A 27500-nucleotide genomic window follows, 5' to 3' on the forward strand; every position below is an offset into this window, starting at 1 on the left:
GGACACTTTGCAAGGACAACGGTTTCGGGCCACCATTTTAGCAGGTTAACTTACGAGTTCTACGGAGCCTGGTGGCTTCGCGTTGCTACCTGGAGATGCTTCAGTGGATTTATGTTCCACGAGCCTGGCATGTTTATTTAGCGACTGGATTCGATTTTCGCAAAAAAAAAATCGTGCTTGTTTTGGGTCGATCGGAGTCCTTAAGCTGGCTTCTGTCTCCTACCTTGTCACTATACTATGAAGGAAGGTGAACGGGGACCATTTTTCCCGAAACTTCGTGTAAGTATTAAAGACAACAACAGCTCACCACATGGTAAGTTTCATCGATTTTTATTTCCATTTTCTAGCAAATTTCCAGACCTAACCTTCGCCCTATATGTTCTCTATATTTACCTATGTGGCACACACAGTGAGCCTGGGTTACTTGTGGTCAAAACGAGAGATCCTCAGTACGAATGTGTGGAATAATCAATTTCAATTCTCTTTCCTGTCTGCATAATATTTCGTTTTACCTTTGGTCGAATGTCATGGCTTGTAGTAAATCTTTCTTCGACGATATCAAGAAGGAACTTGAATGTTCTGTTTGCCAGGAACAATTCAGTGAGGCTAACGAACCGAAAATATTGAAATGTCTTCACACATTCTGTAAGAACTGTCTGGAAGCATGGCTACGAAATCAGCGCAATGGAGAATTGAGTTGTCCGACATGCCGTCACATTACCCATTGTCCCAACAACGACATAAAGACGCTTCCATCTAACCTGTTTTGCAAACAGTTAGTGGAAATTGTGGAGGCTTATAGTGGACAGGGACCAGACGACTCACCGCAATGTGCAAACTGCGACGAACGAAAGCATTTGAAGTTTTACTGTTCAAATTGCAACTTCTTTTTGTGTGGAGATTGCGCCGAGCTCCATAAGAAATTTAAGTCTTTTAGGGGCCACGAAATTAAGGAAATTGGAAATTTTGAGTCCCACGACTTGCAAGATTACTCTCGTAAAGCAAACATTTGCAAACATCACCAAGATGAAAATCGTTTTTTCTGTGTCAATTGCGGAATTTGCATTTGCCGTGACTGCGTCGTATTGGAACACCAAGATCATAAAAAAATCTCGCTTCAGCAAGGTATTGAGAACAATGAATCGGAGATAGAGGCCAAAATGCGCAAGGCGCGAGCCAACCGGTCTTGGTTGACGACCTTAAGAGAAACTTTGGAAGGAAGAAGACAGAAGCAAGGCAACGATATCGAAGAAGCGACAAAAGAAGTCAAGCGCGTCGCCCAACACTCCATATTATTGATTCTCCAGCATGAAGCAAGCGTTACAGAAAAGTTATTAAGACATAATGAGACTTTGCAAGACGCTTTTTCAGCTCAGATAAACATCCTGGAAGGTAAAGTCATGGAGATCGACAACACTTTAGCTTTTTGTGAAGAGGTTCTACAGCGAAAGAATCTGCCAGAAATTTTGAACATCAAAGCAATGATTGAAGAGAGATTACAGGAACTGTCACTAACTATGGATCTTGACAATTTGCCAATGCTGGACTCTTCTAGGGTCAAGTACGTTCCTAGTAATTTTGACTTCCCAAGATATGCACCGGGAAAGCTACTCATCAGCAATACGGAGCCCTTTAAATGCGTTGCTGAGGGAAAGGGTCTCACGGAAGGCAGAGTCGGTGATGTTTGTACTTTCACAATAATTACGAAAGATTCTTCCGGGAAGACAACTTACAGTGAAATAGATGAGGTGAATGTTGCAATCAAGTCAAAGTCACAACAACAGAACGAAAACGTCGAACCGATGAACAGTCAGGATGGCCGATATTCAGTTTCTTACACACCAAGAACCTATGGGGAATGTACCGTGTCCATCCACATTAATGGCATCGGCATCAAGGGGAGTCCATTTACTCTCGAGGTGATGGAAAAATTGGAGGATAGAGGTATGTTGACAAGAACGGCTTGTTGTAATAATTTTCATCACGGGGATAATGTTTGAAATTTGAGCCTGAATTAAGGGAAACAAGATGTACTTTCATGACACATTTTGAGATATTTTGCATTTAATAACTGTTTATTTATTTACCTACCCCCCAGTAACAAATAAAATAAAGGATGCCTTACGACACCTCAAAGATTATGTTATTACTATGCTTGAACAAATTTAAAACAGCGATTCCATGCAATTCTATCCTTTTTTAAAAGGCGGCAAGCGTTCGTGAGAGGGGTGCGCTCCTCCAAACTGAAAGATAGCTTTTCATGCGGTTGAACATAGTCTTCGTTTATCTATCAGCAACCGTTTGTAGTGCAATTTAATTGGAGATTTTATTTGATATTACTTTAACTTATATTTGACTGTCACACGGCTTACTAATAGGTAGAACGGCATGTTTTCAAGGTAGAACAACATTATGAATACATTTGTAAATCCGATGGAAATACCTCATGTAAGGTTCTTTTTTAAAGACCAGAAGCAGCGGGAGATGTTCGTAGAGACAGTCCATAAAGAAGAGGCACCGAGTTTCCTCACGAAACAGGGAGTGGAAATTGAGAGGGAATCCAAAAACGTCAAGAGAGGAAGTGATCTGAATGGAAAAGATACAAAATCCCAAGGTGATGAAGTGGCTCTGTGTGGAGGTGGAACTGAGTACCCCAGAGGTGCCACATCCCCGGGTGCCCGGAGGTTGGAAATATACCATGGTTAGTGACAGGGTATAATTAAATGCATGTGTCTACAGTAGAAATAAGAGAAACTAGTGTGGACCTGGAATAGAGATTAAAGGGGCGAGAGCACAATTAAGTGAGATTGCCGGACTCGATGGCATGCGAGGATTGGTTCATTCAGTTAATCATCTTCCGTACTCAAAAGTCAAGGGTTTTCTTAAACATATGTGTCACTAAATTACAAATCTATGTAGATGTGGCGGACAAAAACTATTCCTTGGACGTGCCTCCGTTAGTTCTTATACTAAAAAGAAAGAGTTTGGTAGAGTGTACCATGCATTACGATACACTTCTTTCCATGCAGGTACCGTTCATTTTAATTTCATGCAGTTTTGTTGTTTTTGGAATTTTGTTATCTTTTCTACCAGGGAGAGTAAAATTGTCTGTTTACGAGGGTGATTTAACCAGTGAATACGTCGATGTTATCGTTAACACTTCAAATACACGCCTCGATCACACTGATGGATTAGCCAAAGCCATTGTCGACAAGGGAGGAAAGATAATCGAAAATGATTGTCGGGCCATCATGCGAAAGTGTAAAGAGCTGAAAGATGGTGAAGCAGTGGTTACAAAATCTGGAAACCTGCCTTGCAAATTTGTTGTTCATGCTTTTGGCCCTGATTGGAGTCCAAATAAAGCGAAGAAGTGTAAACAGATCCTTCGTCGCGCTTGCCTTAGCAGTCTCTCGGAAGCTCAAAAACTAAACATGACCTCCATAGCATTGCCAGCCATTGGTTCCGGCATCTGTGGAATGCCAAAAAACATCTGCGCTGAAGTCATGTGTCGTGCTATTGGCGATTTCATCAGCCAGGGAAACTCTCAGACGAAAACGATTACTGACATCAGATTTGTGAACACTGATGAGCCCTCAGTGCTTGCTTTTAGCAAGGAATTGAAAATGAGATTTGGAGATGACTCAGTGAAGCAAACGTCAGAAAGAGGCTCCTCTATTTCTTTCCCTTCTCATTCTCCTGATGACAAGAAGAGCGTCTTCGGTCAGTTCTCATCTCAGAGTGATTCCTCTGCCAACTCATTGAAGCTAAATGCACCTGATTGCCGTAACGATGCCAGTCAGCTGGGGACTGATTATTCTCTTGGTCCGACATATTCAGCTGCAGTATACAGTCAACCTTTAAGATTCTACAGTCAAATCTTACCTCCAGGCAATTGCTACAGCAATGCATTAAAAGGAAATACGACAGGTATAGATGCTAGTCCGCCCACAACTCAGAAACCTGCTGCTTCTGGAGGGAAGAGGGGCAGTAAGGAAGGTAAGTGTATTGTGTGCATGTTGTCACGCTTGAGGTGAACTGTACTAAAACTTGTTTGCAAAGAAAATTCGCCAAACCGAAAAAGAAATTCAACTGTTGTCCATGGATATCTTGTATCTTAAAGAGGCTTAATTATACTTGTCTTTAAATACCCTGTCAGCTGCAAGCAGTGCCCTTTTCAAAGAAAAAATGAAAAAAACGTTTCCTCAAAAATAGGTGACAAATGCGTTTGCTGAAAAACAAGGAATCGAGCATATTTGTACGCGACACTGACTTTACGAATAACATCCTGTAGAATGTCTCGGATCGCTAGAGTTTGCAATAGTTTCCAGCATTCAGCGTCAATTATCGTCCAGGGGTTGTTTAACGTGTGTGTCTTATCTGGACAAAATTTTTTGGCGTGGACAAGGCTCTCAAAACGCGACCAGAAAAATAAATTAGTGTAAATTATTGTTTCCTCAAAGTTTGAAAGGTTTTCGTTTGTCTTCAGTTATGGTGGCTTTTAAATGACTTACTGGGAATTAAAATTTGTGATTGGCAGATGATCATTAGTATTTTGTTCTGTTCCTTAGAGTGCCCTATCTGTCTTACTTCCTTTTCAAACCCACGCTCTTTGAAGTGTAAGCACGTATTCTGTTCACCATGCATTGAAAAAGCGTTGAGTGTGCGCAACAAATGTCCAGTGTGCCAAGAGCCTCAAGGTGTTCTAAAGGGGTACCAGCCCCCTGGACAGATGACGACCACCAGAGATAGCTGGAAAAGTCTTCCTGGTTACGAAGGTGAATTCTAGGCCACTAAAGTTGATTTCGTTTATACATTGCTACCTAGTATCAAATTCTTGATATGGAAGGTGTCTCAAAATCCCTTGAATCCTTATAATTCCACAAATTGAATGTACGCAAAAGGTGTCCAGTGTGCCAAGTGCCTCAGGGTGTTTTACAGGAAAACCAGCACCGGGGAGTGATGAGCATTCGAGTGTTCTAAGTCATGAAGATAATTTTTTGCTCTCTCACAACATGAGGTTTGGCTGAGAGTTGCTGCCACTGTGTCCAGGGTTCGATACGCACACTCGACGTCATACGTGGGTTTCGTTTGTTGTTTTTCTACTCTCCCTCAAGAATTTTTCCTCTGACTTCTCCCGTTTTCAACTCTCATGAAAAATCAACAGTTGACTTGTTCTACTTTGATTTGATTCGATTTACCTTCTCTTCAATTAGTAGAGCACTTGTACTAGGTCATATAAGCGTGAAACTAATTTAGAGTCATAATCACTCGACATGCTATTGTACGAGTAAAAATCCCTGGTAAGATTTACGATAGCCATTGACGTCATGAAACTAGTCTAAAAGTAAACATTCATTCCATTTTCCTTCCATTCCGTATTTGCAGGATATGGAACCATCATCATAGATTATAGTTTTCCTTCTGGTGTTCAAGACAGGGATCATCCAAATCCAGGCCAATATTATAACGGCACGCATCGCCAGGCATATCTCCCGGATACGCGAGAAGGACAAGAGGTGTTGCAACTCCTGAGAAGGGCCTTCGACGCTCGATTGGTGTTTACTGTTGGTACCTCAACCACATCGGGGCTTCCAAATCAAATAACGTGGAACGATATCCACCACAAGACTAGCAGGCATGGAGGACCCTTTGGGTAATAACATTTAAACGACTCTTAACTGCTTGCTAATTGCTCAGTTAGGTGTTGTGAGCAAAGAACGACAGTTTTTTATGGCAATGGCTGTGATTAATCAACCCTGCTTTCTGGCACTCAAATTGTCGCCAAAACGTTAGTAAGTGTCATGAACCGACAAATGTTCTTCAACCAACTACACCCAACTGGAGAATCCATCATCCACCGTTCTTTGATGTCTTACAAAGCGATTGCCGGAATTCCTTTAACGTTGTTTTAAAAGTTCAAAACAACATATAAGCCATAACTTCACCTCATGCAGTCAGTGTAAGTGTAATAACAATACTGACACCCAAAGAGAAGCCACCAAAAGAAATAGGATAAATTGTCCATAAAAACTATCGTCGATTGTTTTGAGAACACTTTTTCTAAAGCGATCAAAAGTACGTGGCAAAAGTTTTGCAAGGTTTCATCCATTTTCATCATCTTCATCCTTAGTTGAAGAAAATACGAAATACTTTCCGTGCGCTAAACTGGTTGTTGGTGATTACCGTATATACTCGAATAAACGCCGCGGCGCTTATTCGAGGGCGGCGTTTATTTAAAAGGCTTATACCACAGAGAGAAAGCATTTTGGTTTTACAATTTAATTTACTTCACGAGTACTTTTTTTCATGGCTTACCGACTTGAAGCTAACCAAAGTTTTGGCTTTCATAACCACCTCGTCTATACTTTTCTGTAGGTTTTGAACAACTCTTCACTCGACGTCAATGTCCTGACTGTTGCTGAAAGTTCACAAGATGTAACACAGGATGTACTTTATCTTACTTAGTCTGTGCATTTAAAAGTAGTTCAGTTGCCCTCAATCACTTTTACTAACACAACAAACTTAAACGCCCTGTATTCAAGTGGTTATCCGAAGTTTTCTTCTGGAATCTACTAATACCCTGTATCTTCAATCGACTTCGATGTCACTATCCCCCTCTTGGTCAGAGTCTAGAAGCTCCAAGCGTTGGCTGGCTCACTCAAGATCTCTAGCTGTGAGCGAAGCATATCTTTTCCAGTGCTACATGGCTGGCCGTCTTTGAAACAATGAATAACATCGTCGCATGAACCAGTAACAGGGAGGTTTAATGCACAGCTTCGGAAAGAATCCTTGATGACCTCTGTTGGTAGCTCGGCCAATGCATCGAGAAGCCACTGTAGAATGGCCCTCCTCGGTGGAGCCCTCAAGTTTCCAGCAGCCGTTTCTTCGTGAATTCCTACAGTTCGAAACTTTGAAACTTTATTAACAAAATAATCAATTTGTAGGTCGAAGGGGGCCCGACCTAAAAAACATGATTTTACAAAAATCTAAATATACACCATTAAAAACGATGATCAGGAACTCCCAGCAATTGCAGCTTGGTGATGATGATGTTGTGGTCTATCAGATCGAAGACTTTAGAGAAATCAATCATGCATGCGCGAATGATAACGCGTTGGGTATCAGAGGAGGAAAGCCAGTGATGTAGAAGCTGGATCAGTAGGTGCGTAGTTGGGCAGCCTTTAATGTTGCCGAACTGGTTCTTATCAAATGAATGTTTGCAGAGACGATTTCATATATCCCCTGGAAAACAAAATTTTCCAAGATCTTACTGAGCACGGGAGTAAGAGAAATCGCTTTACCAGCGTCCTTTCGATTATTGACTTTAGGCAAGGGTAGAACGTTTGCTTTGGGCAGTAGATGCATTAAAAATTGAGCAAATTGGAGCGGAAAGAACGGTGGAGTTAGCTTTCAATACCCAGTTTGGTATAAAGTCAGGACCGGTAGCTTTCTTGGTGTCAATGCTCGCAAGAGCCTGGTCTACCCGCTCAACGGTGATGACGTACTTATCAGGAGTGAAAGTGGACTCGCGATGGATTGGAGAGAAATTGAGTGGCGGGATGTTTTCCGCAACTTTGCTAAGTGAATCTGCAATGTGATCAGTAAGTTTTTGGTCTTTTATAACATCGCCATTGAGTGGACGGCTGAGCAAGAGAGACCAGCCAGTGACTTAGTACTTTTCCACCATTTTGCAGGATCTTGATACATGTTGGTCAGCAAGCCATTTATTTATCGATTCATGCGATTTTGATTTTTAGTTCCCAACCATGCATTCATCGTATTTCTCGGTACACGTAGCCTTGAAAGGCTTATTCCATCTGACATCTGGTGCCTGGATGTACTTTGTGTAGCCCCCAGGCGCAATTACACAGTCAACTTTCTTAGATTTCAATGACTCGGTGATTTTGTCCTCCATGTGGCATTCGTAGGAATCCCAGGCTAACAGCCTTCGATTGAATGCAAATGCTCCAACAACAGAGTCAACCCAGACTTTAGTTAGCTCAGCATCCATCTATCCGTTCGAAGAAGTTGCAAAAACTGCGCGATTTTGAAATTCTTGTTCAAAGCCGCAACGTTCGCCATCGTCAATCATGGATATCTCGTGCCAACGGACTTGGGCTAGGTCTTCAACAAATCTGTCGCGATCCTAACGTTTGTAATTTCTTGCTATGAATTGAATAGGAGTTGGCTTAGACAGTTTCAGTTTGAGAGCTGAATACACTAAATGATGATCACTTATGTTAGTTTCCACTACCCCGCTCTCAGTGAGAAGGGCAGTGTTTGATGTCATGATGACATCAAGCAAGGAAGATGACTGGGGTGTTTCTCTTGTTGGTGAGGTTACATCAGACTCTTAACCCTCGAGAACGCCTACTTTATATCCATTCTAGCATGACCTCTTCAAGTTTTGCGCTTAAAGGTTTTCTCCCACCTCCACCTATTTTGCCTCTTTGCTTTGCTTTGGCGGTTGTCCCAAGCAGACCTTTGATATTGCTCTTGGTAGCTCGCCATTCCCGTATTCTCCTTTCATCAACTGGGAATCGCCTGGAAGCAGGTCGATTACCATAAATTATCATCTTATGTAATACTCGAATAAGCACCGCACCGGAGCTCCGGCCCTTATTTGAGGGCGGCAGGTATCAACCATTCCGCTCCATGTGCGTCGCTTATTCGAGGGCAGCGCGTATTCGAGTAAATACGGTATGCCATTGTGTTGTCTTCACTGATATAAAGACGATTTCGTTAGGCTTAAATATCACAGATAAAATACGGCAGGTACAAATTACAGGTCACAGGTCAAAGATCATTGTTTTACCGACACAGAATTAATCCTAAACATTCATTAAAGTTATCCTAAGGCCTAATTAGGCCTATGCAAACGATTTTAGGCCTAAATTTAGCATTGGTAAACGGTTAGGGTTGTTTCTGGGTTGGTAAAGCAATGCACTGTGACCTGTGTTTTGTACCTGCCCGCTAAAATAGTTCTTGCATCTTCACCGAACGTCTTGTGTTTGATTCCTGTTTGGAACTACTATTTTCTTTTCAGCTGTCCCCTGCCTTGTTGCTAAGCAACAAGGAGGCAGTGCAGCCCAGTGGTTAGGGTGCTTGCATTGAGTTTCGGAGATCCCCGGGTTCAAGACACGTTCTGACCACTCGTTGAAATTGTTCCTGGTAGTCCCTGGTTCATCTTCTCAGCTGCACTTGTAAATAGCCAACTGGTTTGCCTCCGGCCGGTTGGGATTCTTAAAGTTGTTTCTGTTCAATGCTCGGAGATATTAGCTACGAGCTACTCTAAAAACCCGAGGGTAAATAATGATAACTACGTACCTACATCATATTTCAAATTGTACTGTTTACATCTTCACCGTCAACAGCCGGTTGCATTACCAGTAAACTAATTGATAATAAGGAACACACTCATTCAATGAATGAAGTTTTAAACATCAGAACATGGAGAGCGGGTCAGAAAGCTTTAAGGCACCTTTTTTTTTTCAAGGAAAGATAGGTCATAGGTAGATTAAAATGATGTCGTTCCGAAGAATAAAAACAATTTTTTTTTTCTTTGAAGGTTTGGATATCCCGATCCTGATTACCTGCGGCGAGTGAAAGAAGAGTTGGCTGCCAAAGGAATCCACTGATTGAAGAGAAACTTGCATCGCGAGTGGATGTGCTATTTCATATAACCAAGAAGATAGACATAACCTGGGCGAGTTTGTAGTACTTGTATATTTCCTGTCCTCGGGAAGGTTGGCTAGCTTAATTTTTCGCTGCTTGTTACGCGGGATGCCTGTAAGGCGGACCGCGTAGAAATTACAATCTGTACACTTTTTTTTAAGTTTCCCGTATCCCGCGGGACCATCTATGGTCTGTGTTTGTTTCGCGTATTACGTCGGGCCGAGGCACAGCCATAAATTTGCTTCAAAGCTCCCTTTGTCTCGGTGTTTCACCCAGATTATTCTCTACAGTTGCGCTAACCATTGCTGATCAGGGCCGGATGAGTAGGAATTTAAACTCGGAAATCTCACAGCTATTTTTCAGTAAAACTTCCACTGAGTGGGATTAATGTATGTCGTATCTCACAGATATTTTTCATCGCGACCCGTAGGAGGAAAACAGCCATAAATTCAAGTTATCAAACGAAGAGTTCAACCGGTCAGCAAACACTTTGTCCAAACACCAAATTTGAAGCAACTTTCGCATGTGCGATACTCATTAAATTCAGAAATCTAGCCAAAGTTCTCAGTCAGATAAAAGTGTTGCATTCTTTCGAAGATGTTACAGTTCATTGCCTAGAGTACTTTTTTTATCGATCATCGCTTTGTTAGTGTTATGTTTATTGTTTGTAATATTGTACACTACATAATCAGGATAATTATAAACTAGCAGCAATAAAGGATTCGTGAGGTGCTATCGAGTCCTGCTTTGTCATCGACGAGGCTTTTGAAATTAGTTGTATATTGTAGGGGGAATCATTTTGTACTGCTTTCTAATAATTGTTAAGTAAATAAATTAAGGTAACGCACTACATGTATTTGTGCAATATCAGCGTTAACGTTATGGGATATCTGCAGACTCCGAGCAGCGCGCGCTTCCAAAACGTCAGCGAAGGTAGCACCGGCTGGTCTCCCATCCAAGTACTAACACCGTCCAATAGGGCTTAGTTTCAGTAGACCAACGGGAATGGGCTCCCGTTAGGCAATGACAGTAAACGTTGTTTATTATTATCGAAAACCGTGCCTATAAAACAAAACATTTTTCATTTACCGTGACTAAAATGAATTTTGTGAGCTTTCGAAAATGTTCCTTAATTAGGAAATAGACTAATTTCGATATATTAAAATTCAACTTAAAACAATGAACATGATTTCCAGGCTCAGAGGAATAAACTCATACAAATCCTTATTTTTATTTCCCAGAGCCTCGAAATCATATTTCTTAACTTGTGAGTGCAAGGAACACTTAAATGATATACATTAACTCTGCACTACACTTAGGCCTTGTGCGCAGAAATACACTTTGTTATGAACAGGGAAAGAGAAAACTTTGATTGATTTCAGTCTTCCATCTTGCTTTGAACCGCGCCGTGGTGTGATGGAACCGATGAATGTCCAACTGCCCAATTGCAATTTTTTTTTTATATTGAAGGAATGCCTAAAGTTGCAGGGTAGAGTGTTCCAGAGAGTTGCACCCCTATAACTAAAGCTCTTTTTAAAATATGTTGTTCCTAGTAATAGAACCGCTAATTTGTTGATATAGACCTTTTAAGGTATCCCTGACTCGTTTCGCATAGCAAACATGGAGCTTAGATATTTAGGAGTCAGTTCAATTATGCACTTTGAATACCATTGGCGCTTCCTGAATTTGACGCTGAGGAGCTACCTCCTTGCAGCCTAATTGCTGCAGTATATGTCCAGCATCTGAGTAACAAGCGGAAGTTCAAATGCTGGCACCACAGTTGTGGAGCTTTTGCTGTTTGTGTGAGAGTGCTCTACCGCGGTTTCGACAATACTGCAGTAATGGGAATGGGGCTGCCGGTGGAAAAGCTTTGTAGTTGTAACGAAGTATGTCCGCTGGAACAAGTGGTGTAATTCGCTTAACGACACCAATTCCAGAAGCAACCTTTTTAGGCAGATACGATGGCTATGCCACGTAATTTGTTTCATTTATAAGAACACCTGGAGACTTGGTGCTGCGCCGGTGGGGAAGTAGTACACGAAAATTGTTGGTTTTCACAACGGAGTTGATAATGTAAATTGACCACCGTACAGGGATTATAAAAGCTGACGTTTCGAGCGTTAGCCCTTCGTCAGAGCGAATCGAGGAATTATGGGTTGTGTGTAGTTTTTATAGTAGAGTACGAGCTACGCTATTGGTGGTAACATGGCAACGTGAAAAATGGAATACATTAGTTGAATGAAAAGCGTTCGTTAATACTGTGGGGATGAAGGGTGCCGATTTGGAAGATAAATTTTTGCTCCAGATTCTTGCGGCTTTCCGACGTACCTTGATGTTGGGAAAGCCCGCGGATAGCCATGTGTTGTTTGGAGTGGTTAAGGAGATTAAGATGACGAGCGACTAGCTTAGATGCATCCTTGTCATTCTTCTCATCATCGCGAAGGTGTTTGCGGAATCGGTCGCCTAGTCGTCTACCTGTCTCGCCAATGTATCATTTATTGCATAACGTACAGGTTATGCAATGAATGACATGTGAAACAATATCTGTGATCTTAACAGATCGCTTAGGTCCCGATATTTTGCTAGTGTTAAGAGTGAAAAGGCAAGTTTTGCATCGTGAGCACGCGCATTTGAAAGTGCCGGGTTGCTCGCTAGTTTCGAGAGCTCCTACTCCACTATAAAAACTACAACCCGTAATTCCTCGATTCGCTCTGACGAAGGGCTAACACTCGAAACGTCAGCTTTTATAATCCCTGTACGGTTGTTAATTTACATTTAATTTATCAACTCCGTTGATAAAACCAGGAAGTTTAAGGGGTTGAGATAGAGTACTCAGGTTTTGTCTTGAGCCAATTTTTGGTGGTATTCAAGCCTGAAGTACGTTTGTTGCAGGTACGCCTATGAGGCCACTGACGTTGGGAGCTGGTCATTTGTGGGTTCCAATGGCTCCCAACGTCAGTGGCTTCATAGCTCAGTTGGTTGGAGCGTCGCACCGGAATCAAGAGGTTGAAGTCCTGAAATTTTCAGGCTTCTCTACGCGATTGTAAAAATTGCGTTCATAACTGCGAAGATCATAGCTTCACTTGATTTCATATCCGCAGTTCATATATGATTCATTTCATATATACCATTTCATCATTTATTAATTTGTAAAGAGATTACAAATATCACTCGGCTTACCACGAAAGGACATCAGCAGACTCAGTTTTATTTAAAATTTTGGGGTATCTCATTGAATCGATTTGGTCTCCCAGTGATCTCGAACTCAAATTTACGTAAATATACTGCTTTTAGGACCTAAGGTCGCGGCATTTTCTTGAATTGATTGCCGGTCCAACTGTTGAGTCCTCCAACTTATGTTGAAACGCTTGCGAATGGCACTTAACGACAAAATCTCGTCCCCAATAAACTATGAGAATATAGCTGTAATAAGAAGCACCGAGTACCGGTAATTACAAATCCCGATGGATCTCTACGATAACGAATGATTAAATCTAACATAGTCTAAAGACCCTGAGTGTTGGTCCGGCCGGAGTCGAACTCACGACCTCCCGCATGACAGCCCGATGCTCAACCAACTGAGGCACCGATGCGCGGTGAGCCCTCCATTAGGGACACCGCAGAAACAAGAAAGGGAAAAAGACGGGCGGATTTCCCGATTCCCGCCAAAAAGGTAGCGAGTTAGACGATTAGCTCAGTGAGCGAATAAACAAAACGAATGGGCTCCATGAGCGATGACTCGGCTGATTGTGAGACAAAGTTGAAGAAAGTCTTAGATTCGCCAGCTGCCTCTGGGAATGATAAAACGTGTTCTAAAGAATGTGTGGAATCCGATCCTAGACGACCTCCTTAGTGCACTTATTAAGGAATACGAGTCTGAAGACTCCGTTGGCGACAAATTAGAGAATGAACAGTTGTCAAAACTTATCAATAAGATGTTCAGAAGCAAATGGCCAAAAAAATTGTGCCAATGCCGAGGTTACCCGCGTTGACGCGGGAATTTGGCACTGCCTCCGAGAGCATACTAAGAAACGTGCCCTGCATCTCTTTAAAATGCAGCAAGCATTGGTGAAAGGGATAATTCACGTTGCTCGAATTGCAAATAAAATGATGTCTGCAAAGTCACTTGACCCTGAGCATGTACAGGCAGTAAAAAAGTTGAGTTTGGAAGCACTATCTCTCCTTACTCATGTGAACTATGAAATAAATATACAGCGAGGGTTTTCTATGAAACCAGATATTGGCCCTGAGTTTGAATCACGTTGTTCACCCTTGGCCCCTTTTACCGATTACCTCTTTGGAGATAATTTGCAAAACCATTTACATTTAGATTTTTATGTATTGGGTCGGTAAAAACCGTTCGGTTATCATACCAACCATAAAATACAAATATATCAATATATAAAATAATGATATGAAAAAATTAAATAAAGAAAACTATATTAAATTAAATATAACTATTATTTAAGAAAAGCTGTTAACCTATATTTGAAGGTTTCTAAGGATGATGATGAAACAATAGCCTCAGGGAGGCAGTTCCAGTCCGTTATAGTTTTTGGAAAAAGCGAATATTTAAAAATGTCTTTATTTGCATATGGCACGCAAAATTTAAATTGATGGGTTCCCCTCGTGCGTCAAATATTTTCGGGTATCCATATCAATAAGACCATGATTTAGTTTATACATAAGCGTTAATCTAGCCTGCCTTCTCCTCGTTTCCAGCGTGCCCCACCTTAAATCTTTAATCATATCCATAACACTAGCATATCTATCATAATTCTGTAAGCAGAACCGCGCTGCTTTACGTTGAACCCTTTCCAGAGCACTGATATCTTTCTTTAAAAGCGGGTCTCAAGCCGCACTTGCATATTGCAGATTCGGTCGTATTAGGGATGTATATGCAATTTCTTTTACGTTCTTTGAACAATTCCAAAGGATGCGTTGTATTGTACCCAGTGATTTGCTTGCTCTAGCTGCTGTTATAGAAACATGGGCTGACCACTTGAGCTTGTTACTGATGGTGACCCTAAGGCTAGGTATCGGAAGCAATCAACCTGTTCCAGCTCTACACCACAGAAGACATATTTTCTCTCGGGGTGGATTCAGTGTTCTTATGTGTGATGGTAACAATTTTCCATTTGGAAGGACTGAACTCCATTTGCCAATGATGCTGACAGGACCTGCGTAGGTCAGATTGAAGAAGGTCGCAGTCCGCATCGCTAGCGACAATGCCGCAAAGTAAAGCATCGTCCGCAAAGAGCGTAACTGATGATTGCACGTTATCTGGTAAGTCGTTTATGTATAATAAAAAGAGCAAGGACCGAGGACTGTACCCTGGGTCCGCCAGAAGTCACCGGACATTGACTTGATGTCTGGCCTTCACCAACAACTGATTGAAAACGTTGTGTAAGAAACGACTCTAACCAGTTTAGGAGCGAGCCTTGGATACCATAGTATTGCAGCTTCCTTAAGGCGGTCGCCTATGAGGGACCTTGTGAAAGCTTTAGCAAAGTCCAAAACGGCCGCATGGATATAGACGAGCTCTGGATAGTCTTTGCCATGTCGTGTAAAGGTAAGAATTAGCTGCATCTCTGTGGATATCTTTGCCCTAAAACCATGCTGACAGTCTGTTAAGATGTTATGGTGGTTTAGATGTTTAACTGATAATAAAGCTGTGGACGATATACTCGAGGAACTTCGATGCAACACAAGTAAGAGATATAGGTCTATAGTTTGCTGGGTCAGATTTCTTTCCATTTTTAAAAACTACACATGTGCACATTTGCCTCATTCCACCTGCGAGGGACAGTACCACTGTCTATCGAGTCTTGGAAGATGTCAGTTAGTATCGGAGCAACGTCTGTAGCAAACGTTTTGAGAAACCAGGGTGGAATCTGGACCACAGGCCTTGTTTGGATTTAACGAAGACAGCTGTTTTAAGACTCCTCTCTCTGACATAACCAAAGACCCCAAGCCCGGAGTAGGATCAGAGCCCATTTCTGGAAAGTTTTCAAAGTCCTCCTTAGCAAACACACAGTAAAAGACACAGTTAAAAGACAGTTAAAAGACATGGAGAGGAAAACAAAAATGGGTTCAAAGTTCAGAAAAGTGGCAGCAAACAAAATTACCCTAACAGTGCGACAGGCCAGTCAACTGGCTCTGGATAATTCAACAGAGCAGCCTACTACAAGTCAAAAAACCATTACAGCCGGGGGCAGAGTCATCCCGGCAAGAAATACCAAAACAAGGGGAGTTATATCAAAATCCCAAATCAGCCTGAGTGTTGAACAGTTATCTCCATTTTCTTTAGTGAGTAACAGTGCTTTGAAAGAAAACATACAGTACAACGCGGGAACTGTATCAAGATATGTTGATAACTGGAAGAAAATAACCAGTGACCACAGAATACTTGACATAGTTGAGGGCTGCCATATAGAGTTTGATCAGAGACTGAACCTATACATTCTTGTTATCTTGCACGTATTATGTATAGTAAAAAAGAAACAGATCTAGATGTAATCAAGTTGGAAATAGACAAACTGCTACAAAGAGGGGTTATTACTACTGTAGTTACAATGTATGCGCCTTCGTGGCTGCAGTATCTCAACTTGGCTCTCGCAAACGTTTCTATTCTCACATGAAGCATTCCCTTTCCGAGCAATGTCACTTCCTCTTCAGTGCAAGAGCTGATGCTCCCCGCTGTTACTCCTTTCCCTCTCAAATACGCCACTTGAGTGTCGACTCAACAACAGAGATGTGGCCTCTTTCTTTGATGGTCTATGACTAAAGGTAAGGCTTGAAATATCAAACATTTTCCGAAGCCAGTTGGCAAATTAATAATTAAATTTGATATTGCGAACTTCTGATGTGTGTTTGGAGCCGGTATACCGAACTTTGTTGCTACAAGACTGAATGCTTCTTTGAGATACGCCATTTAAAGCCAAAAGAGCGCTGTGTTAGTGAATAATTACCGTATGAATTTTCATGAACTGGCTGTGGGTTTTGTCCTTCTAAGCGGAAGTGATCATCGCACTTTGTAAAGAAACTTTAATAAGCAGTTGCAAAGAAGCCTGAAAAGAAAATTCCAGTCCCTCCTAGGCCTGGGTTTTTCAGAGCTTCCTGCAACTGCTTTAAAATAAGTTGCTTCACAAATATTAAATTCGCTTTGAATCAAAGAACTGTGTTATGAGCATGCGAATAAAAGGAGCCAGGTGATTGGTGGAGATTTTTTGGCGCGAACATCCACAAGAAAATGAAAGTTATACTGCGCTTTGCTTTGAAATGTCTTCACACATTCTGTAAGAACTGTCTGGAAGCATGGCTGCGAAAGCAGCACAATGAAGAGTTGAGTTGTCCGACATGCCGCCACATTACCCATAGTCCCAACAACGACATAAAGACGCTTCCATCTCACCTGTTTTGCAAACAGTTGGTGAAAATTGTGGAGGCCTATAGTGGCCAGGGACCAGACGAGTCACCGCAATGAGGAAACTGGGACGAACGAAAGCATTTGAAGTTTTACTGTTCAAATCGCAACTTCTTTTTGTGTGTAGATTGCGCCGAGCTCCATAAGAAATTTAAGTCTTTTAGGGGCCACGAAATCAAGGAAATTGGAAATTTTAAGTCCGACGACTTTCAAGATTACTCTCGTAAAGCAAACATTTGCAAACATCACCAAGATGAAAATCGTTTTTTCTGTGTCAATTGCGGAATTTGCATTTGCCGTGACTGCGTCGTATTGGAACACCAAGATCACAAGAAAATCTCGCTTCAGCATGGTATTGAAAACAATGAAGTGGAGATTGAGGCCAAAATGTGCGAGGTGCGAGCGAACCGATCTCGGTTGATAACCGTTAGAAAAGCCTTGGAGGAAAGAAAACTGAAGCAAGGCAGCGATATCGCAGAAGCGAGAAATCTAGCAAGGTCAGATCGTGGTAAAAAACCGTAAGAAAAATAACTCTAGGAACGGCGAAACGCATTCACCATCGGAGCAGAGTTCTTATTCTCCCGATGACGAGAAGAGCGCCTTCGGTCAGTCTTCATCTCAGAGTGATTTCTCTGGAAACGCATCGAAGATAAATCCACTGGGTAACGATGCCAGTCAGCCGCTAACTCATTATTCTCCCTGTCCGACGTCTTTATCTACAGTACACAATCACCCTTTGAGTACCTTCTGCCACACCTCACCCCCAGGTGGTTCCTACAGCAACGCATTACAAAGAAATACGGCAGGTAGTGATGCTAGACCGCCGAGAACCGAGCAACCTGCTGCTTCTGGAGGGAAGAGGGGCAGTGAGGAAGAAGGTAAGTTTATTGTGTCCGTGCTGTCGTGCTCGAGCTGAAAATTACAACTCATGCCCAAGTAAGATTAATTCAGCTGCTGATCAAGGGAACGGGTTTGGTAAGCAAAGAATATTCGCTTACCGAAAAACAAAATTGAACTGTTGTCCATCGATGTCTTATGTCTCAAAAAGGCTTAATGGAGGGAGCATATTCTTTGACTGAAGTTGACCCATTGACTCCTCAGGAGTCCTAGGACGCCCCCCCCGCCTCTCCAGTTGACGAATAAAATCTGTTATAATAAGTCTCACTCCCAGGAGTCAAAGGATTAATTATACTTGTCTTTAACAACAACAACAACAACAACAACGGCAATGTTTATTGGTACCAATACATTACAATAGGAGGTTACAATTTACAATTAACTCAACTAAAAAATTAAATTTATTACTAGCTAACCAGGGGCCAGGCAGCCATCGTCTCTTTTAAAATTAACGACAAGGATAATTTGACAATTTTAATTTGACAACTTTAAATACTCTCATTCCCGCAACCAGCACTGTTTTCAAAGATAGATAGAAATTATTACTATACCTAAAGCGCCCCCTTCAAACTAGCAGATTTATGTGTTACATTTTACTAAGTTGTGTTCGTGTGTATGACGAAAAAAGTTGCCTCAAAGTTGGGTGACAAATGCGTTTGCTGAAAAACAAGGAATCGAGTACATTTGTTCGTGGCACTGACTATACGATTAACATCCTGTAGAACGTCTCAGATGTCGAGAATTTGCAGTTACTACAATCCTAAGATAACAATGAAAGAAATTAAAATAAAATAAGATAATAATGAATACATACATACATACATACATACATTTATTGAAGCTCCCTTTACAGGGCTTTTCAGCCACAATATATTAAAAATTACAAGATAAGACAAAGGAATTAAATGTAATAACTAATGAAATTAACTACTAAGAAAATAAAGATAAATCAATTTTACGTTAAAAGCATATTTACAAGTCTCTTCTTAAAAGTACCAGTGCTCACTACTTCTTTAACATCTTTGGGAAGTCTATTCCAGCAATAAAGAAATGAGTAGATTAGTTCATTACTTTATTTAAAAACTAGTACACTAAACTTAGAGTTACTATTAATAAATTTGGAAAAAGAAAGGTCTTAAGTTCCTTTTTTAAATAATGAAACCGAGGTATAGTATTTATCAAATCTTTGGAGCACATACAGCAAAAGCCCTGTCACCATAGGTTTTGGTTCTAGACGCGGGGTGCATCCGTAAATCAAGAGAGTTTGAGAACTAATGAAGGAGTGATGTGTTCATATTTACTAACGCTATTTATGCCTTGAGCCTTAAAGGCCAGATAGAGGTGTGTTTCATCTGCATAGATGGTAATTTGACATATAACGGTTGATAACCTCGGAGGCTGGAGATGTATATAAAAGGTATAACAGAGGCCCCAAGACAGAACCTTGCGGTACCCCCACAAGCAAATCACGTTGAATCGAATGAGATTGCTCAATAATGACATATCGGGTGCAATCACACAGATATAAACTTGATCCATTTCAGAGCAGTGGATTAGTGTAAATAATTGTCTCCGCAAAGCTCGAAATGTTTGCGTTTGTCTTCAACTTATGGTGGTTTTTAAATGACTTATTGGGAAATAAAATTTCTATGTAATTGACAGATGATCATTTCTATTTTTTCTGTTTCCTTAGAATGCCCTATCTGTCTTACTGCCATTTCAAACCCACGCTCTCTGAAGTGTAAGCAAGTATTCTGTTCAGTATGCATCGAAACAGCATTGAATATGCGCAACAAGTATCCATTGTGCCAAAAGCCTCAAGGTGTTCTAAAGGGAAATCAGCCCCCGGGAGTGATGACCAGCCGAGTTAGCAGACAAAGTCTTCCGGGTTACGAAGGTGAATTTTAAGCCACTAAAGTTGATTCCGTTTATCCACTGCTACGTATCAAATTCTTGATATGGAAGGTGCCTGAAAATCCCTTGAATTCTGATAATTCCACAAAGCCTTGAATGTGCGCAGCAAGTGTCCATGTTTCAGGTAAAACCCATTCTAAGGTTGAATCCGTTTTAACCTAGGTTAAATTCGTGATCTGCATTTTACCTAGGTTGAATTATGCACTTAACTTAGCTTAAAGCCCCTCTAAAAAGGACACTTATACCTTCGCTCCTCAAGCCGCTCTGTTTTACGCATCTCAACACATCTTTTTAATCTTTGGTATCATCTTATCGGTTTCTGTATTCATACACTTATTTATTTAGTCTCAGCATTACAGCATAGTAAGGAAACAAAAACTATACAATACACTTACCGGTACTCGAAATCGCACCCTCCAGATCTGTGGACATACTCAATCCAACCATTTCTTTTCGTTATTTACTTTTCTATGATTGGTCAATTAACATCTATGTATAATAACCAAAACTAATCCAAACCTGACCCTATTTTTTCTCTAGGCTTAATTTAGGCTCCAAAAATAGTTTCTTTAATCCATCTGAGTGCGTATTCAACCTAGGTAAAATGAGTTCAAAATATGTTTTTCAATTGTTTTCTGCAGCTGTTCCCTTTTAGTACAAGGGTCGAACAGCATCAAAGATTAATCTTGTTTCGGCATTTTTGCGTTGGGAATTTTAAACTGATTATATAAATATTTAAACAGGATAATGATAAAAAGGACAAAAAAATTAAAAAGTGTTTCTTATCTTCCGCTTCTTTTTTCTACAAGGGCTTCCTACATGGTCTTGCATAACGCCCCGTTTCTATTGCCAGCCTTTGATTACTAAGTCGTAGATTTGTCAGCGTCGCTCTGCGCCTGAAGTTGGTGATCTGGTGAAGGGAATCCGCGTATCTGTAATTATCTATTGTTTTAACTTCTCGGAAGGTACCCATTTTACCTGCCGGAAAACTAGCCCCTGGAAACTCGACGTCATATGTCTGTTTCCTTTGTTGGTTATCTACTGTTCCATGAGAGGTTTTTCTCTAAGTTCTCCCGTTTTCTACTCTCATAAAAGACCAACATTATAATTGATGCTCTTTAATTTGACCCGATTCGATTTTAACAGGGATCCATACTCATTTTTTATCGAAGTCGTCAACCGGGCAAGTACGTCTTATGATATACTTGCCCGGACAAATTTTGGGTTACCCAGACAAAATGCGGAAGTATAGACTGAATGAATAAAGGGGTAGTTTCTAAAGAAACTGTGGTGCTGCGTCGGTGGGGAAGTAGTATACAAAAATTTGGTTTTATCAACGGAGTTGATAATGTAAATTGGCCACCGTACAGAGATTCTAAAAGCTGACGTTTCGAGCGTTAGCCCTTCGTCAGAGCGAATCGAGGGATTATGGGTTACGTGTAGTTTTTATAGTAGAGTAGGAGCTACGCTATTGGTGGTAACATGGCAACGTGAAAAATAGGAATATATTAGTAAAATGAAAAGTGTTCGTTAATACCGTGAGGATTAAGGGTGCCGATTTGAAAGATGAATTTTTGTTCCAGATTCTTGCGGCTTTCCGTCGTACCTAGATGTAGGGAAAGGCCGCAGATAGCCATGCGCATCCAAGCCAGTCGCTCGCCATTTTAATCTGCCTAACCACTCCAAAAAACACATGGCTATCTGCGGCCTTTCCCTACATCTAGGTACGACGGAAAGCCGCAAGAATCTGGAACAAAAATTCATCTTTCAAATCGGCACCCTTAATCCTCACGGTATTAACGAACGCTTTTCATTTTACTAATATATTCCTATTTTTCACGTTGCCATGTTACCACCAATAGCGTAGCTCCTACTCTACTATAAAAACTACACGTAACCCATAATCCCTCGATTCGCTCTGACGAAGGGCTAACGCTCGAAACGTCAGCTTTTAGAATCTCTGTACGGTGGCCAATTTACATTATCAACTCCGTTGATAAAACCAAATTTTTATAGACTGAATGGTTGATAAAATTACTTTTAACTTGAGAATTCGCGTTTTATTTTACACTCTCGTCAGAAATTGGGGCATATTTGCCACTGCAAAACGTACATGAATATTACGATTCAACGACCCAAAGTTTTGACGCTCCTGTCTAGTGTCATCCTTTAATATGCTACCAAGATTTTGTGTTTTCCTGTTCGTAAGCTGCAGGTTCTGCTCCACTTGTTTTCCTTTTTGCCGGAGGTGGCGAAACACCTTGCAACTAGCGCCACATTATGAGCTGACACCACGAGTCTCCCTTTACTTTTTGCTAAACGACTTGCTAACAGCCATGCCATCGCATGCCATCGCATGCCATCGGTGAGACACTCGGTGAGATACATGAAAATTGAGCCTGCAATCGTTTCATGGAAAATACCTTGTGGTCAAAGATGGTGCCCAAACTTGATATTCATTGCCGAGGAAAGCTGCATGTTTATTCCTTATTTTCTGGAAGTTTCCATTAACAAAAAGCAATCAGAGCGAAAGTACATTCTGTATTATACCATTTGAGGGCATTCATGAAAAGACATTTATTAAAACTTCAGGCTCGTCTAAGAGACGACCTTTGGAGTTATTATACTCGTCCGGAAGGTTATTTAGTCGTCTGGGATGACCGGACGACTGGGAATGTGGATCCCTAGATTTGCCTTCTCTTCAATTAGTAGAGCACTTGTGCAAGGTTATATAAACTTGAAGCTAATTTAGAGTGATAATCACACACTCTGTTTTGGGGGCAAATTAAATTACGGCAGCCATTTTGCCATAAAACTACAATAGTTTGGCGATATCCCACTCATAGCGTTGTGAGAAATCATTATTAAAGTAAATATTTATGCTATTTTCCTTCCGTTCCGTATTTCCAGGAATTGAAACCATCATCATAGATTATAGGTTTGCTCATGGTATTCAAGGCTGGGAACATCCAAATCCAGGCCAATATTATGGCGGCACAAATCGCCAGGCATATCTCCCGGATACGCGAGAAGGACGAGAGGTGTTGCAGCTCCTGATGAGGGCTCTGACGCGCGGTTGGTGTTTACTGTCGGTACCTCTACCACATCTGGGTTTCAAAGTCAAATAACTTGGAACGATGTTCGTCACAAGACTAGCACGCATGGAGGGCCCCATGGGTAAGAATATTTAAACGACTCGTAACTGCTTAATATTGCTAAGTTAGTTGCTGTGAGAAAAGGACGGCAGTTTTTTGTGGCAATGGCTGTGATTAATCAACCCGGCCTGCTGGCACTCAGGTTGTATCCGAGAGGTTAGTGAATGCCATAAACCCATCAATCATTGTTCTGTCCTCAATTACGCTTAATTGGAGTATCTGATATCGATCGCACGCAAGCAAGAAAATTGAAATCAGCGTTGACTCAGGTTTTAAAACTGGGACACCCGTGACAGCAATCTTGTTATTTCATTAGGTCAAATCTGGACCTATAACTTCACTTCAGTCACACTAACTGACACCCAAGGAGAAGACACCAAATGAAATACGAAAAGTTATCCAAATGAAAAGTTCGCCGATCTTTCCAAGCTGAAAAGACTGCAAGGCCAATTTCTTCAAGTTTTAACCCATTTCCATCCTCTTCATCCTTAGCTGCACACTGTAGGAAATGCTTTCCGTTGTCTCCATTAGTAAAAAAAAGATTTCTTTAGGTTGAATATCACAGCTAAAATAGCACTACAGTGATATTCCCCATTTAACGGCATCTTTAAAGCATATTTATGAGAATGAGCCAGTGCTAGTAAAATGATGTGTTTGTTGCTTGGTGACGGGCATAGGGACAACTGAAAAGTAAATCAGAGTCGTTGGCAGTAGTACATCGAACTCCCGGTCTCCAAAACATCAATGGGATACACTACATCCATGAAAAGTTCTTGAGGCTTCACCGAAGGTCTCATGTTTGATACCTGTTGGGAACTCGTATTTTGTTTTCAGCTTACCCTTGATTGGATGCAAAGCAACTAGTACGTCATATTTCGCACTGTTCTATTTACACCTTTGCCATCAGTAGTTACATTTCCAGTAAAATGATTGAAAATAAGGCACACACTCATTCATTGAATGAAGTATGGATAGTAGGTCAGAAAGCTTGAGTGCTTTGTACTTGGGTAAGAATTGATAATGTTGCGAAAGCAAAAAAAACTTTTTTGTTGTTGTTGAAGGTTTGGATATCCCGATCCTGATTACCTGCGGCGAGTAAAAGAGGAGTTGGCTGATAAAGGAATCCACTGATTGAAGAGAAACTTGCAACTAAATATATATATGTGATTGTTGTTGCTTCTTTAGATGATTGGTGTTGATAGTGCGCGATTGAGTGTGCTTTTTCATGTAACCAAGAGCCTGCGCGAGTTTGCTGTACTTGTATATTTTTTAGTCAATGGGAAAGTTGGCTAGCTTAATTTTTCGTGGCCTGTTATACTTATGGTGCAAGGAAGACTTGCGGGCTGCATGGGTGTTTAAAGTCGAAAGCCCTGCCAGAAAAATGTTGGATCGGTTTTTTAAGCCGGGCGTCTTTTTGAGAGCGTCCACCGTAGAAATCGTACCCCGGCGAAAAATAAAAATTTAGATTTTCCTTTATTTTTGAACACCATTTGCCCCGATTCTCAGTCATTCCGACAGAATGTAGCCGGTTTGCACAAAGAATGGGAACGGTCATACATTCTTCAACCCTCGAGTATCCTGTGTGTTCAAAAATTGATTTTTATGGCGTGTGCGGCAGCCAGTCGAAGTGTGAGGGTAGTAGAAAGAGAAACTTGGCACGAAGAGAATTGTGCACGGAATCACGAGGAGTGAGCTGGTCCAAGTAGGTTCGCGCGGAATCAATTCACTGTCCTTTTTACTTTGACCGGCTGTTAGACATACTGAGGTTTTAGTTGCTCCCAACAAGTTCTTGTAAATAAATTTGTAGTCTGACAATTTAAACCTTTGATAGATTTTATGAATCGGTGTTGAGAAAGATTACAGGCTCGGAAGAAATTACATGAGGCTGTTAAAACAAGAAAAACAGGAAAGATTGGTATGGATGATTGCTGTAGTCTAACAATAGTTTTATTGTAAAGGGGTGTAGCCAGATGTCACGGATTATACAAGAATGACGACTTCATGTTTTGTAACGCGTAAGTGCATGGAACTTGGTTAAATATGTACTACACCTAGTAGGCCTTGTGGGCAGCAATACACCTTATTGTCCTGTACATCATGTATTATTGAACGTATTTAGCGAACATGATCCAGTCAGTTATGAACACAGAAAGAGAAAACTTTGAGTGAAGTCAATCTTCCATCTTGCTTTGAACCGCGCCGTGGTGCGATGGAACCGATGAAACCTGTGTTTTTTTTGTTTTTTTTTTTAATCTTGCGTTTGCCTTGCCTCTTTTCACACGAGTGAGTTCGAAAGTGAACTTATGCACAAAAGCAAGTGCTATAGAAAATAAAATTTTTGTCATCATGTTTCGTGCGTTGGCGCATGCGTTTGCTTTTGCAATTGCCTCAGAGTTGTTGATACTGGCACGTGTATTATTTTCTTTGCATTTGCGCTTGCAATTGCGTTGCTTTTCGTTGCTCGCATGAACCAAACTTAACATATAAAATTGATAAAAGTTACATGCAGAAAACTCTAAAGATATTTATAGCAATTCTACCTTAAAACTAAGAACACTGAGAAATAGATATTTTGTATGAATGTCGTTCATCTTACTTATCCAAAATGAAGGTTTAACTTACAAGTGCCCAATTTTCTTGACATTGAGGGAATGCCTAAGGTTGCAGGGTAGGCTGTTCCAGAGAGTTGCAGCACTTAAACTAAAGCTCTTTTCAAATAGTTTGCTCCTGATAACCGAACCGCTAATTTGTTGATAGAGACCCTTAAGGTATCCCTGACTCGTTTCGCGTAGCAAACATGGAGCTTAGATATTTAGGAGTCAGTTCAGTTATGCACTTTGAATACCATTGACACTTCCTGAATTTAACGCTAAGAAGCTAACTCCTTCCAACCTAATTACTGCAGTATATTATATCCAGAATCTGAGTCACAACAAGACGAAGTTCAAATACGGTCACCACAGTTGTGGAGTTTTTGCTGTTTGTGTGATGGTGGTTTACAGCAGTTTCCCCCGACAATGCTGCAGTAATGGAATGGAGCTGCCGGTGGCAAAGCTTTGGAGATGAAATGCAGTGTCTCTGCTGGAATAAGAGGTCTAATTCGTTTAATGAGACTAATCCAGAAGCAACCTTTTTAGGCAGTTTAACAAGTAAAAGGTTAATTCAGTGTAAATATATTTTGCATAATTGTTTGTCCCTAAACGAATTTCGGTTTGACCTGTTTTATAATTTAACGCCTAGTTTTCCACTTGTGCGACGATGAGGGCACTCGCATAAAGATAGTTAATGTCATTGTATTGCTATTATTTATTTGTTTATATTTTGCTTGTTTGTTTATCGCTATTGTCACCGTCGTTGTCGTAATTATAAGCAAAAGAAAAGTCGTTTTGGAATGGACGCGGGAAAAGCGTGAAAAAAATCGCAATCACTCCTCATTTCTGACCCTGTGCTTGTTTCTTTTCCTAGAGGGAACGGAAGTGAAGTAAACTAAATGATTGGATGATCATTAGAAACTTGTTCACCATTGAGAACAGATGTCCCAGGTCTCTTCCAATATTACTGTGCTTGCCTTTGTTGAGCTTGCTTGACGTATGTGCTCGTCATAAGTTAACGTTTAGCCTTCTGCTTATCCCTTAAGTAAGAACCATGCGTTATCTTTTAACGGTTTAGGACGAACCATTTACCCAAACATTTTGGGAAAATAATAATAATAATAATAGTAATAATAATAATAATAATAATAATAATAATAATAATAATAATAATAATAATAACAATAACAATAACAAAGACAATAACAATAACAATAGTAATAATAATAATAATAATAATAATAATAATAATAACAACTGATATTTCTATAGGGCAAATTAGCATGTAAATATGATCAAGTGCGCTTTACAAAGCTTGAAGTACGTTTGTTGCAGGTAAGGCTTTTTGAGGTAATTAAATCTTGGATTGACATATGCCTTTATTGACAGTAAATCCATACCAGCAAATGTAGACTTACGGTTTTGCTGAAATTTCAGTAAATTTCTGGAGCTGGTTATTTTTGTATTTTCACAAATGGCCGGAATTTGTCTGTGCCACTGCCACTCACAAAAACCCTGAAGCTGGTTGCACATGAACTGCGTGAGTCTCGCAAGATTCAAACCGAGAGATCCTCAGTACGAATGTGGGTGGAATAATCAATTTCATTTCTTTTTCCTGTGTGCATAAATTTCGTTTTACCTTTGGTCGAATGTCATGGCTCGTAGTAAATCCTTCTTCGACGATATCAAGAAGGAACTTGAATGTTCTGTATGCCAGGAACAATTCAGTGAGGCCAACGAACCGAAAATATTGAAATGTCTTCACACATTCTGTAAGAACTGTCTGGAAGCATGGCTGCGAAAACAACGCAATGGAGAGTTGAGTTGCCCTTCATGCCGTCA

At 40.7% G+C, this 27500-nt stretch overlaps 2 protein-coding genes and 1 pseudogene across 3 annotated transcripts in view; all 3 read left to right on the forward strand.

Annotated features, from left to right (window-relative positions):
- Positions 1 to 10414, forward strand: part of LOC138010363 (uncharacterized) — a 32183-nt gene extending 21769 nt beyond the window's left edge. The window contains exons 8-13 of the mRNA XM_068857285.1: positions 451 to 1944; positions 2468 to 2701; positions 3094 to 3996; positions 4569 to 4775; positions 5386 to 5653; positions 9569 to 10414. Coding sequence (XP_068713386.1) covers positions 451 to 1944; positions 2468 to 2701; positions 3094 to 3996; positions 4569 to 4775; positions 5386 to 5653; positions 9569 to 9638 — 3176 coding nt within the window. The 3' untranslated portion in view covers positions 9639 to 10414. The remainder of the gene's footprint in view (positions 1 to 450; positions 1945 to 2467; positions 2702 to 3093; positions 3997 to 4568; positions 4776 to 5385; positions 5654 to 9568) is intronic.
- Positions 10415 to 16927: 6513 nt separating this feature from the next.
- Positions 16928 to 25226, forward strand: LOC138010366 (uncharacterized; annotated as a pseudogene).
- A 2042-nt stretch (positions 25227 to 27268) lies between these two features.
- Positions 27269 to 27500, forward strand: part of LOC137991283 (uncharacterized) — a 23489-nt gene continuing 23257 nt past the window's right edge. The window contains exon 1 of one of the 2 annotated variants that reach the window (XR_011121616.1): positions 27269 to 27500. This exon is cut by the window's right edge and continues 1229 nt beyond it. Coding sequence is in view for 1 of the 2 variants with exons in the window: in XM_068836397.1 (XP_068692498.1) it covers positions 27313 to 27500 (188 nt within the window). In the remaining variant the exon portion in view is untranslated. The other variant, XM_068836397.1, reaches the window with a different exon arrangement.

This window comes from Montipora foliosa, chromosome 1, assembly GCF_036669935.1.
Source record: "Montipora foliosa isolate CH-2021 chromosome 1, ASM3666993v2, whole genome shotgun sequence".
NCBI lineage: Eukaryota > Metazoa > Cnidaria > Anthozoa > Scleractinia > Acroporidae > Montipora > Montipora foliosa.